At 45.5% G+C, this 12,325-nt stretch overlaps 1 protein-coding gene across 6 annotated transcripts; it reads right to left on the minus strand.

The window, feature by feature from the left end:
- Positions 1–98: 98 nt before the first annotated feature.
- Positions 99–4,851, minus strand: LOC136425458 (kelch repeat and BTB domain-containing protein 8-like). 6 transcript variants are annotated; one of them, XM_066414316.1, is made up of 4 exons: positions 4,764–4,851; positions 4,265–4,391; positions 3,624–3,786; positions 99–3,001 (listed from the first exon to the last, which is right to left on the minus strand). In XM_066414316.1, exon 4 carries the CDS (start codon positions 2,408–2,410, stop codon positions 1,280–1,282), a length of 1,131 nt encoding a protein of 376 aa, XP_066270413.1. In that variant the 5' UTR covers positions 2,411–3,001; positions 3,624–3,786; positions 4,265–4,391; positions 4,764–4,851; the 3' UTR covers positions 99–1,279. The 6 variants fall into 3 exon arrangements, with proteins under 6 accessions (XP_066270413.1, XP_066270416.1, XP_066270411.1 ...); XM_066414314.1 differs by having other exon boundaries at positions 4,265–4,416; positions 4,764–4,849; XM_066414315.1 differs by having other exon boundaries at positions 4,265–4,412; positions 4,764–4,841.
- Positions 4,852–12,325: the final 7,474 nt, after the last annotated feature.

Consider the following 12,325-nt stretch of genomic DNA (forward strand, 5'->3'; position numbering starts at 1 on the left):
GAACCATTCAGAATTTTTCATCATTTGGCTCTTGTTGACTTCAATCAATGTTCCTATGTGTAGCCTCCACCAGGCAAGAATCAACCACTGGGGGACAATTTAAAAGTTGTTCATAAGGTTTAATAGACTTTTATCAAAAACTCTCGCATATTTTGCCCACTAATATATTCTACTTCAAGACTCTAAAAATCCATCCTATGCCCTTCTACACTATATCTAACAACTATTTGTACAAATTTAACTCTTATCCATACACACTACATGTACATGTATTTTCATACTTTATATTGAGATTAACATTCATATTTCAAGATAAACTACAAAGATCTACATAACCCTACACTAATACATTTGTAAATTTCCTAAAAGAATGAGTACTAACTGATTCTATATAAAAGAACACAAGTAGAAAAAAATATAAACATAACCTACTATAGTATCAGTCTTATATTGTGACCCCGTTCATATTAAGCCTATCATAGCCGGTTGAATAAATTAAAAGATTTAATCGGCTAATTTAAACGGCTATCTTAGCCCAGTATGAACACAATTCAATCTGCTAAATAAGGGTTATAGCACTTTAAATTGAAACCACCTCCTACTGGTCAAATTGTGTTCATATTGGGCTAAGATAGCCAGCTAAATTAGCCAGTTAAATCTTTTAATTTATTCAACTGGCTATGATAGGCTTAATATGAACAGGGTCTGTGTCCTAGTCTATCTCATATAAAATGAGTCTGAAAGAAACAACAGTATAATCATGATAAAAATAGATGAATAAACAAAAGAATAATACTGTGCTAATACTAGCAGGGGTTCATCTAAATCGGGAAAGAGGGGCGCTGCGCCTTCTTGTTTCAGCCCAGCGCCCCCTTGTCAAATTCAGATTTTAGCTTAATCCCCAGCATACAGCCTTCCCTCAGGGATCGATTCTTCCATAAATACATAGAATTTGCTCCCTCGTCTGCGTGTGCTCCCTCTTGTTTATTTTTTCTAGCAAAACCCCTGACTAGTACTAGAAATCCTGATAAATGTAAGTAATATATCAGTTTAACAGGAGTTAATATTGAAATAGTATCATTCTTTAACAACTTTTCTGGTATGGATAACAAGTTGAGTTTTGATACATGGATAGGATTAGATACATTCAGCTCTACACATTTTGGAACCACTTTTGGCTGTGTACTAAGCCTTAAATCCATTCATCATTGCACAGTTATTCAGTAGCCGATTGCCACACAAATTGTAGTTAGTGATGTGAGAGATTTGAATCTAATGTTCATTGGAGGAATCTGTCTCCACTGTCTAGAGATTCTGGAGTCAGCTTGGCCACCAGACAGCTCACACCAAAAGGTAGTACCTCGTCAGCCAAGTACTTCCCTATTGGCGGGGGGTCGATGTCTGCCTGCTCCCAACAGCGCGCGCCGTACTTGAAAAACGACAGCTGGATCGTGCCTTGATCAGGACAACTCCACGAGCCTTCTTTGGTGCCAACAACGAGAACTAACTGTCCGCCATACACAACAAGTTGTAGGATTAAGAGTTTAACTTTGTTGGACAGTAGGGGAAGGCGCGGTCCTACGCGCCACTTTCCTTCGCTTGGATCGTAGATCTGTAACGTTGGTAGATGAGCGGTGGTTGTCCTGTGCTTCAGGAAGTACAGCAGGCCTTTGTGAGCGGTGAGAACCGGTCGTTCGTCCAGCTTGTTGATTGGATCAGGTGGGAGGGTCAGGGAGGTGAGGGTGTGAGCGTCAGGGTCGCAGCTGTAGAAGACGGTGTCGCCAATGAAGTACAGAAGTTCGCCGCATGCCGCGAGGGTTCCGACTCGTTGCGCCGGTAGCTGCTCCCACCGATCCCAAAACTGGTCTCCCCAGTGTCTCCGTAACCACGGCGCGTCGATCTCTACGCCAATCAAGTCCTGCATACTCTTCCTGTACAACCAGTGCCATGTTTGTGAGCGGTCGTCCGGCGGCCCTAGTTTCATAGTGTACACGTGTTCGTTTAGATACACCAGACTACAGTATCTTAGGTCGAAATTATTATCTTGGAACGCATAACCGTGGTATCTCCATACTTGTTTCCTTTCCTTTGGACGGACCAAACAATGCACATGAAGTGGTAAGTCATTGTTGACCATTTCAGGATCTATGTATGTCAGTGAAAACAGGTCGCAAGTCGGTGTGGCAACCATGCTATGGATAATGTAATCAGTATCCTCAAAATTGTCCCACATGTTTTGGCCAATCCTCTGAGAGGAAAGATTGTACACTTTTCCAGAGCGTGGTTCGTAGGCAGGGAAGCCGTGGCTGTCCTCAGAGTCTACCAACTTTGTCTGGAATATAATCATTTCCTTGTACCTGGTTCCAAGTCGAGGTGCACACGCAAGAAGTGCTGAAGTGTTGTTTCCCATTGCTTCGTCTCTCCCAAGACTGGAAGGAACATCTTGCTGCTGGCTTGTGTCTTGATCTGTGTCTTCTGTATGTCGTTCTTCATCCACTCCTTCTGTCTATAGTGTATCATCCTTAATACTCTGGATTTGCTCTTTCAACTGTAAGTCCACTTCTTCTTGTGGCACACCAAGAAATTCGCTCACCTTCCTCAATGCATCTTTGCCAAGATGTGGTAAACGGATGCACTTAAGAATCTCTGAGCCAGACTCTTCTTTTTCCTGTGACTCTTTAATCCAGCTTTTAGCTGTTTCAAGAACAGTTTCTTCATCATCTACGTACAACCCCACTAGTGACAGCAATTCCACTATCTGGCACAGAGGTAGCTGGAGGAAGTCAGGAGTGTTACAGACAGTCTTGAAATGCTGTTCGACGTATCTCTGACTTTTGTACTTCAGTTCTTCCATACCGTAGGTATCTGAAAAGGCAAACATCCCTACACAGTTGCTCTCGCAGACTTTTTTGCAGAGGAAGTTGGAACATTCTTCCCGAATCTTGTCGCATTGATGAAGACATGCTGCCGCACACAACTCTTGTACTTCACCCTCGGGTACCTGGGAATGGAAACAGCATTTGTTAATTTATCTATCTACTTGTGTTTTCTTTAGCCAAGATAGACCAGCTCAGTGATTATTCACTGCTTAACAGCGGTGTACATATACTTAGTAACAGACCTATAATATGATACACACACATTTAAGTCCTTCTCATACCAGATGGTGCATAGGGCGGTGCCCAACTCCGTTTCAGTAGCCCTTGGGCCACACAAATTTGTGCAATCACTACAACAGGGGGCTAGTCCACTGGTAGTGGTGTACCATACTCTTTCCCAAATGCTGAGTGCTAAGCAGAAAAAGCAGTATGTACCATCTTAAAGTCTGTTATGACTCAGCCGGGGATCAAACTCACGACCTACCAAACGCTAGGTACTCTACTCCCTATAGCAGGGGGCTAGTCCACTGGTAGGATGTCTTCAACTACATGTAGCATGCCCATACTCTTTCCCAAATGCAGAGTACTAAGCAGAGAAAGCAGTACATGTATGTACCATTATAAAGTCTTTAGTATGACTCGGCTGGGGATCGAATTTAGGACCTACCAAATGGAAGGCAAACACTTTACTCCCTTAGCCACTGAACTGAGTTATATACATACATACATACATATATTACACACCTCCAGTACTCCAGTGTAGAAATAGTCCAGGATGAGGCCCATGATGTGCTGACTGATCCCGTTGATGGTGACCCTGTCCTGCGTGGCCTCCGCCAGCCCTCCCGCAAACATAGCCGAGAAGTACGGACTGTTGGCAGCGAGGACGTTACGATGGCACGGGAAGCTGTGGACAGAACAGCAGGAAAAACACTTTGGCATTGTGTCTGTAAGATGTAAGACGTTAGGTTTTGAAAAAGCCTTAAGTTAGGAAAGTTATTCAGCAGCCAAGGTGCTTTCAGACAGAGTCACGTTTTAAACTAGAGATCATTAATCTCTTTTGTCAACTGACCTTGGCTAATGATACGTTACTGTAATATATAATTAAGTTATGTGGAGAAAGGAGGTTGTCTTACTCCCTAATCAAAGTAAGAATCCAAATATCAAATCCCCTTCTGTGCAATTTTATTCGATATTAGATCTTCTGCAAGATTATAGAATGTGCCTTGTTCTTCTATGTCCAATTTCATGCCATGGCTAATAATCAGTGCACAATGCTAAGGGGAGGGGCAGGTTAAAAACAGGATAATGTTCCCTACTAGTACTTTGTCTCTAAATTAAGGAAGACAATCAAGAACACTTTGGATGATCTAGAAATACCTTACCTGCGCCCTTCCACCTCGAGAGTGACGTCTGTTAGTTCTTCCTTCTGTCTCATGTCTTGAAGTGTCTGAAGGAGTCTTTCAGCCTGACCGGCGGGGTCTTCTAGAGTCAACATGGCGGCGCTACACACTGAATAACGGTACTTCAAGTCTTCCTTCAAAATAAAAAAGATAACATAATAATTTTGTTTATGAGGGAATCCTTGTCAAACCTTTACACTTACAGAGCTTTTCTTAAACCTAACCTTAAAAGTATCACAGAAGAGACCTATGAATTATTTATCTTGAATTATTTCGTCATGTCTGAGCAGAAAACGGACAGGTTTCGACTGTATCATAATTTGTAGCTAGGCCAACTTAATTGCTTGCGAGCGCCCCCCTCCCCACCAATGCACAAAATTGTAAACATTAGCAAAACTAATGTTAAATCATATAGCTTTCATGCAAATCATAGGATAGCATTAATAAGGCTATGAACGACATTTAGAGATATTCTGGCTACCTTAGTCCGGTCAAATGTTGTTTTCTCTTGTGACCAACTTTGTATGACTTTCACGTCCTACATTTCCGTCGTCTGCAATGGACAGAAAGTAGCAGATGATTCGGAGCAGACAGAAGCTAGCCACGGATTAGCGACGGCCTATTCGAAACATATTGGCATTTTAGAAAGGCAGGTAACGTTATACACAAGCAGATACCTTGACGTTGTTGTCAGTTGCGAGGCAAAAATTTTCCTTTTTGAAAGTGCTCGATCATCTTGCGTCCAGATGAAAGAACTTGCGTCACAACCGTAATTATGTGCAGTACATTGCATTACATTGTAGTAACAGGTTGTATGAGATTCAAGCAGATGTGGGGAAGAGTGGTGCGCATGAAAACAGCTGTATGCCGTTGGTTTGAGAGATCAAAAAGGGGTCAGATGATCGTCATGATTGTTGATTTATAGCTAGCTTAAGTTATGATTGATGTGTATAGATGGTTATCATGCAAATCGGAGCTGATCTGCATAATTGACGAGAAAATATCATAATACCATAGTGGTAAATGACGGGAATTGGTTCTTGCAGCATCTGTCAGATCAGATAAGAATGAAAATCAGGGACACAGTTGCATTATTGATAAAATTTTAGAGTAGCCTTCTTTAAGAAAATATCAAGACTTTCATACTTGTCTTATTTGGGTAGACAAGATCTTCAACTAACAATATACATTTCCTGGAAATAAGAATCTTATATAATCGATGAGAAACCTTATTATATATCATTCGTAAAGGTTGTAACATAATTTGGCGAAGGTATGGGGTCGTGGAACTCAATAGATTTTGTTTGTTTGTTTGAACTTTGTTTATTCATGAGAAGCTCAAATCGGCCTGCAGGCCGCTTTTCATTGAGGTCATATTGAGGTACGCGCCACGCTCCGAGTGTGTTTTGATACGGGTATCACACACACAAATGCGTTTGGCACAAGCTGACGGGGACCCTCGTGCTAAAGCAGTAGATATCATCTACTTTCGGGCGGGAACTTGAAATCGCCGTGTATGGGGGGTGGGGGTGATCAGGCATCAAACTTCTGCACGTAAAAGAACCCAACACACTTATCGAGAAGTGTAGGGTTGACCCGATGTGTGCTTGGCTGACAACGCCAATTGTATGGTGCATGATGGCCTGTTAAAGGGAGGCCCATATACGAAAACGTGATTATGATGCCATATTTGGAAGGCCGGAATTTTTGTTTGTGACACTTGTCTGGCCTTCGTTTTATTGAGTTCATAATTCACTTCTACGACTTTGGGAAGGCAAAGAATCTAGTCCACAAACATGTTTTCCATAGCATTTTTGCCCCATTGTTAAGCATTGAACTGCCTTTGCGCTGCTGCCGTAGCTATATACAAAAGAGTCCTGCTTCACCTCAATTGAGGATGACTGCTTTACCTTTATATCTCGGTATCTGTTTCGGTCTTAAGTTACAACGCTAGGATAAGCTGTTCGTTATTGTCTCTTACAAAGCCCCGATTATTTCTCAAAATCCTACATTCGGTACAAGTGATAAAACACTTAATCAAAAGTGCATATGGATTCATCTAAACCCTTGATGTGTTGACTTACAAGTCCTGATGTTTATTTCATAAACAACGTTTACAAACTGCAAACAGATACTAAGACCTATTTTTGAGTAGGCGAAACAGCGCTACTGTTTGCTTAAAGCTGCCGTGACGTGGGCTACATTATGCCTTCGGTTACAAAACAATCAGACATTGAAAGAGAACTGCTCTATCACCTTTAAGATTGATCACAGGCCAAATGAATAATAGGGTACTCTTAAGCTCGCGCTGCCATACTGCGATTTTCCATCCTTAACTTGGATTCTGACAGGTAAGGGCTTAGGGCTTATGTTTGTCTGGCATACCTTAAAGAATAATCAAGCGCATATCTGACAAAACTAAGGGGAAATCGTGTGGTAAATAATCACATGTAGGCGGAAGGCATCCGGCGCAGTTCAAGATGGCGATGTCTCTTCCTTGTGAAAGACAACAGTTTAACGCCAAAACGTCAGGCTAAATTTGAACGATTTAACTAGATAACAAAAAGAGGGCATGATAGTGAAGTCCTGGACATTTTTTAACATGCACAGCCATTGGTCAGACGGTGTGACGTCATACCCCCTATGTAAATAAGGTATAGTGCCCCATAGTACACTTTCATGTGAGCTCCGTGTGCTCCACACGTCGACCCTTCCGCTCTTCACTCCGTGAGCCAAGCAGAAACATGCCGATTGTCGTCCACGTCTTCGGCGGGAGGTGTTCGAGTTGAAGCCCGAGGCGGTCTGTTTGACTACACGGCACCCTGTTGTTTCCCATAAGGTTGGACATATAGTAGCGCTTTGTGGCGTGGCGCTATGCTGTGTTGTTTCTCCTTTTAAGTGGTTCTTGTTGCGTTTTGTGAGAGAATTCTTTTGTCCGGGCAGTTTTTGTTAACGGTAAGTGTTTTATCCCGGTTTCCGTTTTTTCGGGGGGTGTTTTGTGGTCGTTTTATTTGTGGTTGTGGTCATTTTGAGGTAAGTTTTAGGCCGTGGTTTACTGACGTTCGGTCGTCGTAGAGCGTGGTCGTCTTTCATTTTCAGTGGCCGTGCAGAATCCACTTCAATCCTCTTCGGAGATGGGCGAGAGGCGCTTTTTTCCAGTTTGGGTGTGTGTTTTGCTTGTAAGTTTGTATTTTTTGTATGGTATTTGTGTGTTTTGGTGACTCTTCGAGCCAGATTTGAGGATTGACGGACAGCAGTGGTGGCCGAGTCGCTGGGTAGCAAGATGGCTACCTCGAGAAAATTTTCTTTCAGGGATAGAATCCAGTGACATCCTTTGCGGTGGAAGGCTAAGGATACCTACAACCAACGTGGATGAGCGACGCAGACTTAGAGGTTGGCTGTTTTGATGTTTTTTCTTCCGTTTTTGGTGACCGTTGCAGGCTGGAGCCGTGGATTTCTGTTTAGATTTGGTGCCCAAATCTCAGAACAGCAAGATTGCCATTTTGGGATTGTTTTTTGTGAGGGTTAGAATCTGTTGCCATCCTTCGCTTTTAAAAGCAAGGGAGGCACGCAGTTTACGTTGTCGAGTGTTGCAGTTTGAGAGTGTGGACGTTTTCATGTTATTTTTGACTCTGCTCTAAAAATGACATGTTTGTCCCCATTTTTTGCGAGGCAGGGTTTTCGTCTGTCTCCTCGTGGTGGGGTTTGATCTAGCTCAGTGCCGGGACTGTCCACCAAGACGGGATTGTTTCCTGTATCGTCGTGTTGCAGCATCCCCCTGCCTTGGGCTTAAGCGGATTCGGGCGGCAGTTCCCCAGGTTACAGGTTACCGACATGTGCATTTTTATTCTCATGCCTTACTTGTTTCCGTCACCGGTACGTGCGTAAGATTGTGGTGTTTTGTTTTCTGTCAGTGGTGCGACAGCTTGTGACGGTTGTGAGGCATGAAAGGCCTGGGCTGCCCATGTTATCGTGGCTTGCCCACCTTTGGGGACCAGGCAGGGGGGAAAAAAAGAGCGTGTGTGGCTTTGTACGGGTGGAGATGTGTTGTTGGTTAATCGAGTTGTGTGAACGGTTGTCGGGGGTATGTTTGGTTGATCGTGTTTTGACCTGATCCCGGCCATGTTCTAATGTTCTGCATTATGTGTGTACAGGAATGGTGGATCTTGACGTTCTTTACAACTGACACGAACCCTACCACCAAGAGGCAGCATGCGGAAGCACATGGACAGCCCGCGGGCCTGGTTCGACCTCCTCTGTTGCCCTCGTGGATCCGCGGACAACCCAAGGGACTGACGCTCTCCACGTAAACGTGAGTTTGTTTTACTTGCGGAGCTTTTGGTTCCAGTTTGCTTACCTTTTTTTGCTTCATTTGCCGTCCATTTCTTCATTCGTGCTCGTCTCAGGGAGTGCTGAGAGAGTGCCTCCAGCGGGAGAAAGTGCCGTGTGAGAGGTACGGGCTGGAGGAAGGCCGTGAGAGACAGTGAGGGTCCTGGAGGGACAGGCCACGAGCTCAAGTAAAAATGTGTGTTTTAACCGAGAGACAGTCCTGGAGGGACTGGCCACGAGCTCAAGTAAAATTGTGTGTTGTAACCGAGAGACAGTCCTGGAGGGTCAGGCAGCGAGCTCAAATAAATTGTGTGTTTAACCGAGAGACAGTGAGGGTCCTGGAGGGACAGGCCACGAGCTCAAATAAAATGTGTGTTTTAACCAAAGACAGTCCTGGAGGGACTGGTTACGAGCTCAAGTAAAATGTGTGTTTTAACCGAGAGACAGTCCTGGAGGGACTGGCCACGAGCTCAAGTAAAATTGTGTGTTGTAACCGAGAGACAGTCCTGGAGGGTCAGGCAGCGAGCTCAAACAAATTGTGTGTTTATCCGAGAGACAGTGAGGGTCCTGGAGGGACAGGCCACGAGCTCAACTAAAATGTGTGTTTTAACCAAAGACAGTCCTGGAGGGACTGGCTACGAGCTCAAGTAAAATGTATGTTTTAACCGAGAGACAGTCCTGGAGGGGCAGGCCACGAGCTCAAGTAAAGTGTGTGTTTTAACCGAGAGACAGTGAGGGTCCTGGAGGGACAGGCTACGAGCTCAAGTAAAAGTGTGTGGTTTAACCAAGAGCCGGAGAGAATCCCGAGGGGACAGGCTACGAGCTCAAGTCACCATTCTTGTGACTTCATGGTGAAGGTCCCAGGCGGGGCACCGTGGGGTGCCGCGGGAAGGCTACGAGCTCAAGTCACCGTTTGGTGGCTTCACGGAGAAAGTCCCGGGCGATGCACCGTCGGGCCCCGCGGGCAGACTACAAGCTCAATCGCAAGTCACTATTTTTGTGTGTGTGTGACTTAATTGACAGGCTACCGGCGGGCCAGTCATAGCACCTTTTTTTTTTACTCTTTTGGGAAGAGGTCTTGAAAGGAGAGTGAGGCATGGGTTGGCTTCGTTACACCCCACCCTGTTTTTTTACACAGGCAGGGATAGGACATAGACTGAGGGAAACCGCGTGTGACAGAAGCCTGGCATAAGCCCATCGGCAATTTAAAGACGACGTGTGTTGAAATTGCTCTTGCAGTTGACTTTAAGAGGGCTGGGTAAGATGAACGACTACGCAGCGGTTTGCGTCACACACAAGTGAAGATGGCAGGTCCGGGAATTGTTCCTTGTGAATTGTTCTGAGAACGCGGCCTGGTAGACCACCCTCTGCCTCCGCTCAGTCTTGAAGCTACCAGGGTATCACGGTCGGGCGAACACCGATGTCTAGCAAGGACCGAATAGCATTTATGTGGTCAACCTTGTCAAATGCTTTAGACGGGTCGGTGGTAACAAGTGTACAGACTGATTTTGGCAATGACATGGATTTGCACAGGAAGTTAACCAAGTTGACCAGGGCGTGTGTCGTCGATCTTTGTTTCCTGCCGCAAAATTGGCGGGGATCTAGTCTTTTAATTATATTTTGTCCTATCCAATCTGCCACGAAGCGTTCACTGAGTTTAGACGACTTTGGAATAAGTGATATGGGTCGGAGTTCGTCGATGTTTGGTTGACTAGACGTTGACAGGGGAACTGCGTTAGCTTCCCTTCAGTGACTAGAAGCGATGCCTTACCTGACTGAATGGGTTGTGTAAGTCACAGAGAGGCGTGCTCAGTTCACATGCGAAGTCCTGTAGAATACAGGCAGGTATGTTGTCGGGACCGGGACTCTTGTAGTTGTTGGTGGACCGCAAGTTTGAGTAAACATTCAAGAGTTGGAGGTCAGGTAAAGGTTTGGCCGGTAGGAGTGACGGGAGAGATGGCAGTTCCAAGGGTGGCAGTGACTGAGACACATCCGCGAATTAAGCATTGAGGGCGGGGGCTACGGCAGTGTGGTCGGTTTGATCGGTACCGGGGGCGTGGATCAAGTTGGCCTTTTGGTTCAGGTCTCACATGGCCTTGCAACCGTTGTACCACGACCTAGGTTTGCCCTTCTTGCGCCCCTCTCTCTTTGAACCTTGTCTCTGTAAAACTTAGACGTGACGGTGAGACTCCCAGACGTGAAAGTTCTCTGTCTCTGCTTTATCAGGTGATTGATTCTGGGTGTTTCATAGGGTTTGTCACTGTGGTGTGGTTTGACAGTTTTAGTTGGGGCAGAACTTGGCGATGGCACAGGTCAGGGGGGCTATAGAAGGCGTCAGCCTTTTCGTCAGTCGTGGTTGCGGTGAAAACTTCTCTCCAAGGTTGGGTAGTAGTCCATCTCCCAAAGTTGCTCAGATTAGGCTCGTGAATGTCACGAGTAAGCATCTTTCTACAGTCATTTTGTTTAAGCTTCACTTGAGCTTTCCAGGATACGACAGTGGTTACTGAGTTCAATCGGTGGGAGGATTTCGGTAGTTTTTTAGCACTTTTTCATGGTTTTGTCACGATAAGATTAAGGTTGGCGCTTCCCCTGGTGCTGTTCCGAACAACTTGAGAGATCCTGAGAGAGAGCACGGTCTAAGAGGATGTTGGGAATATACATCTGATTGAAGTCCCCTAGATGGCCGACACCAATGTTCTAAAAAGCTGTACGCATTTGATCCGGAAATGAAATGAGGTGTTCTATGAGTTAATCGTCGTGCGGTGACGGCGGCGGTGAGTACGAGGTGCGTACGGTGATCGACGAAAACTGACGAGTCATGCGTTGGGGTCGCACGTACACCCACAGGTATTCCAGCTGTTCTGGGACAGTGATTTCAGATATGACACGGGACGGTATGCCGTCGCGCACCTACACTGCTGCCCCACCGCCGCGACGATCTGTGCGGCGTTTAGAGTACACGGGGTATCTCTCGTCTGACGTTCTTGTGGCGTGGAAAGAGAAAACCAGGACCCAGAGATCGCAGCAATGTCCACGTTATTGCTCGATAGAGCGGCCTGGAATCCGTCAGTTTTGTTGACAAGAGATCGTGGATTGGTGAGAAGGAATGTCGGCACTGCATACACCACAGTTTTGATGTTCGCTAAATTTAAGATTGCGCGGGATAACAGAGTCTGTTGTTCACGCTGGAGTGGGTATTTGCATGTGGCTGAGAGGGGGTGATTCCACTCCTGGCTGCTGTTGAGGAAAAGATTTTTGCAGAGGGCGTTGGACAATCTCCACATGAACGAGCTAACTACTGGATGACTTCGGGGAAAAGGAAAGTACAACACCTACGGCTAGCACAGATGAGACAGGTGACACAGGAGAGAACTATGGTAAGATATCGTGGAAGGGAAGTGAAGTAAAGGCGGCAGTTTGTCTAGAGTTTAGGGAAAGCCAGTTTGAGGCTGCTGAAGGTACAGACTCGCGAGATCGCGTCTCAGTGCAATGCTCCGGACGCTGGGTTGGTATGGTGTGTTAAAGGGCAAGATTATCCGCTAACTTGAAAGGGTTAGTCCCACCACTTGTAAGTCAGTGTAACGGGTACTCCTGCAGCTGGCATTGGGTGTTTTAGGCGGAGTGGGTAAACCAGGGGTAGCAAATTTGTTTTCTCTACAAGGGGAAGGCTTACTCGTGAAGTCTTTGGGAAGCCTTCTGAGAGAGTATGACATG

The sequence above is a fragment of the Branchiostoma lanceolatum genome, chromosome 19 (assembly GCF_035083965.1).
Source record: "Branchiostoma lanceolatum isolate klBraLanc5 chromosome 19, klBraLanc5.hap2, whole genome shotgun sequence".
NCBI lineage: Eukaryota > Metazoa > Chordata > Leptocardii > Amphioxiformes > Branchiostomatidae > Branchiostoma > Branchiostoma lanceolatum.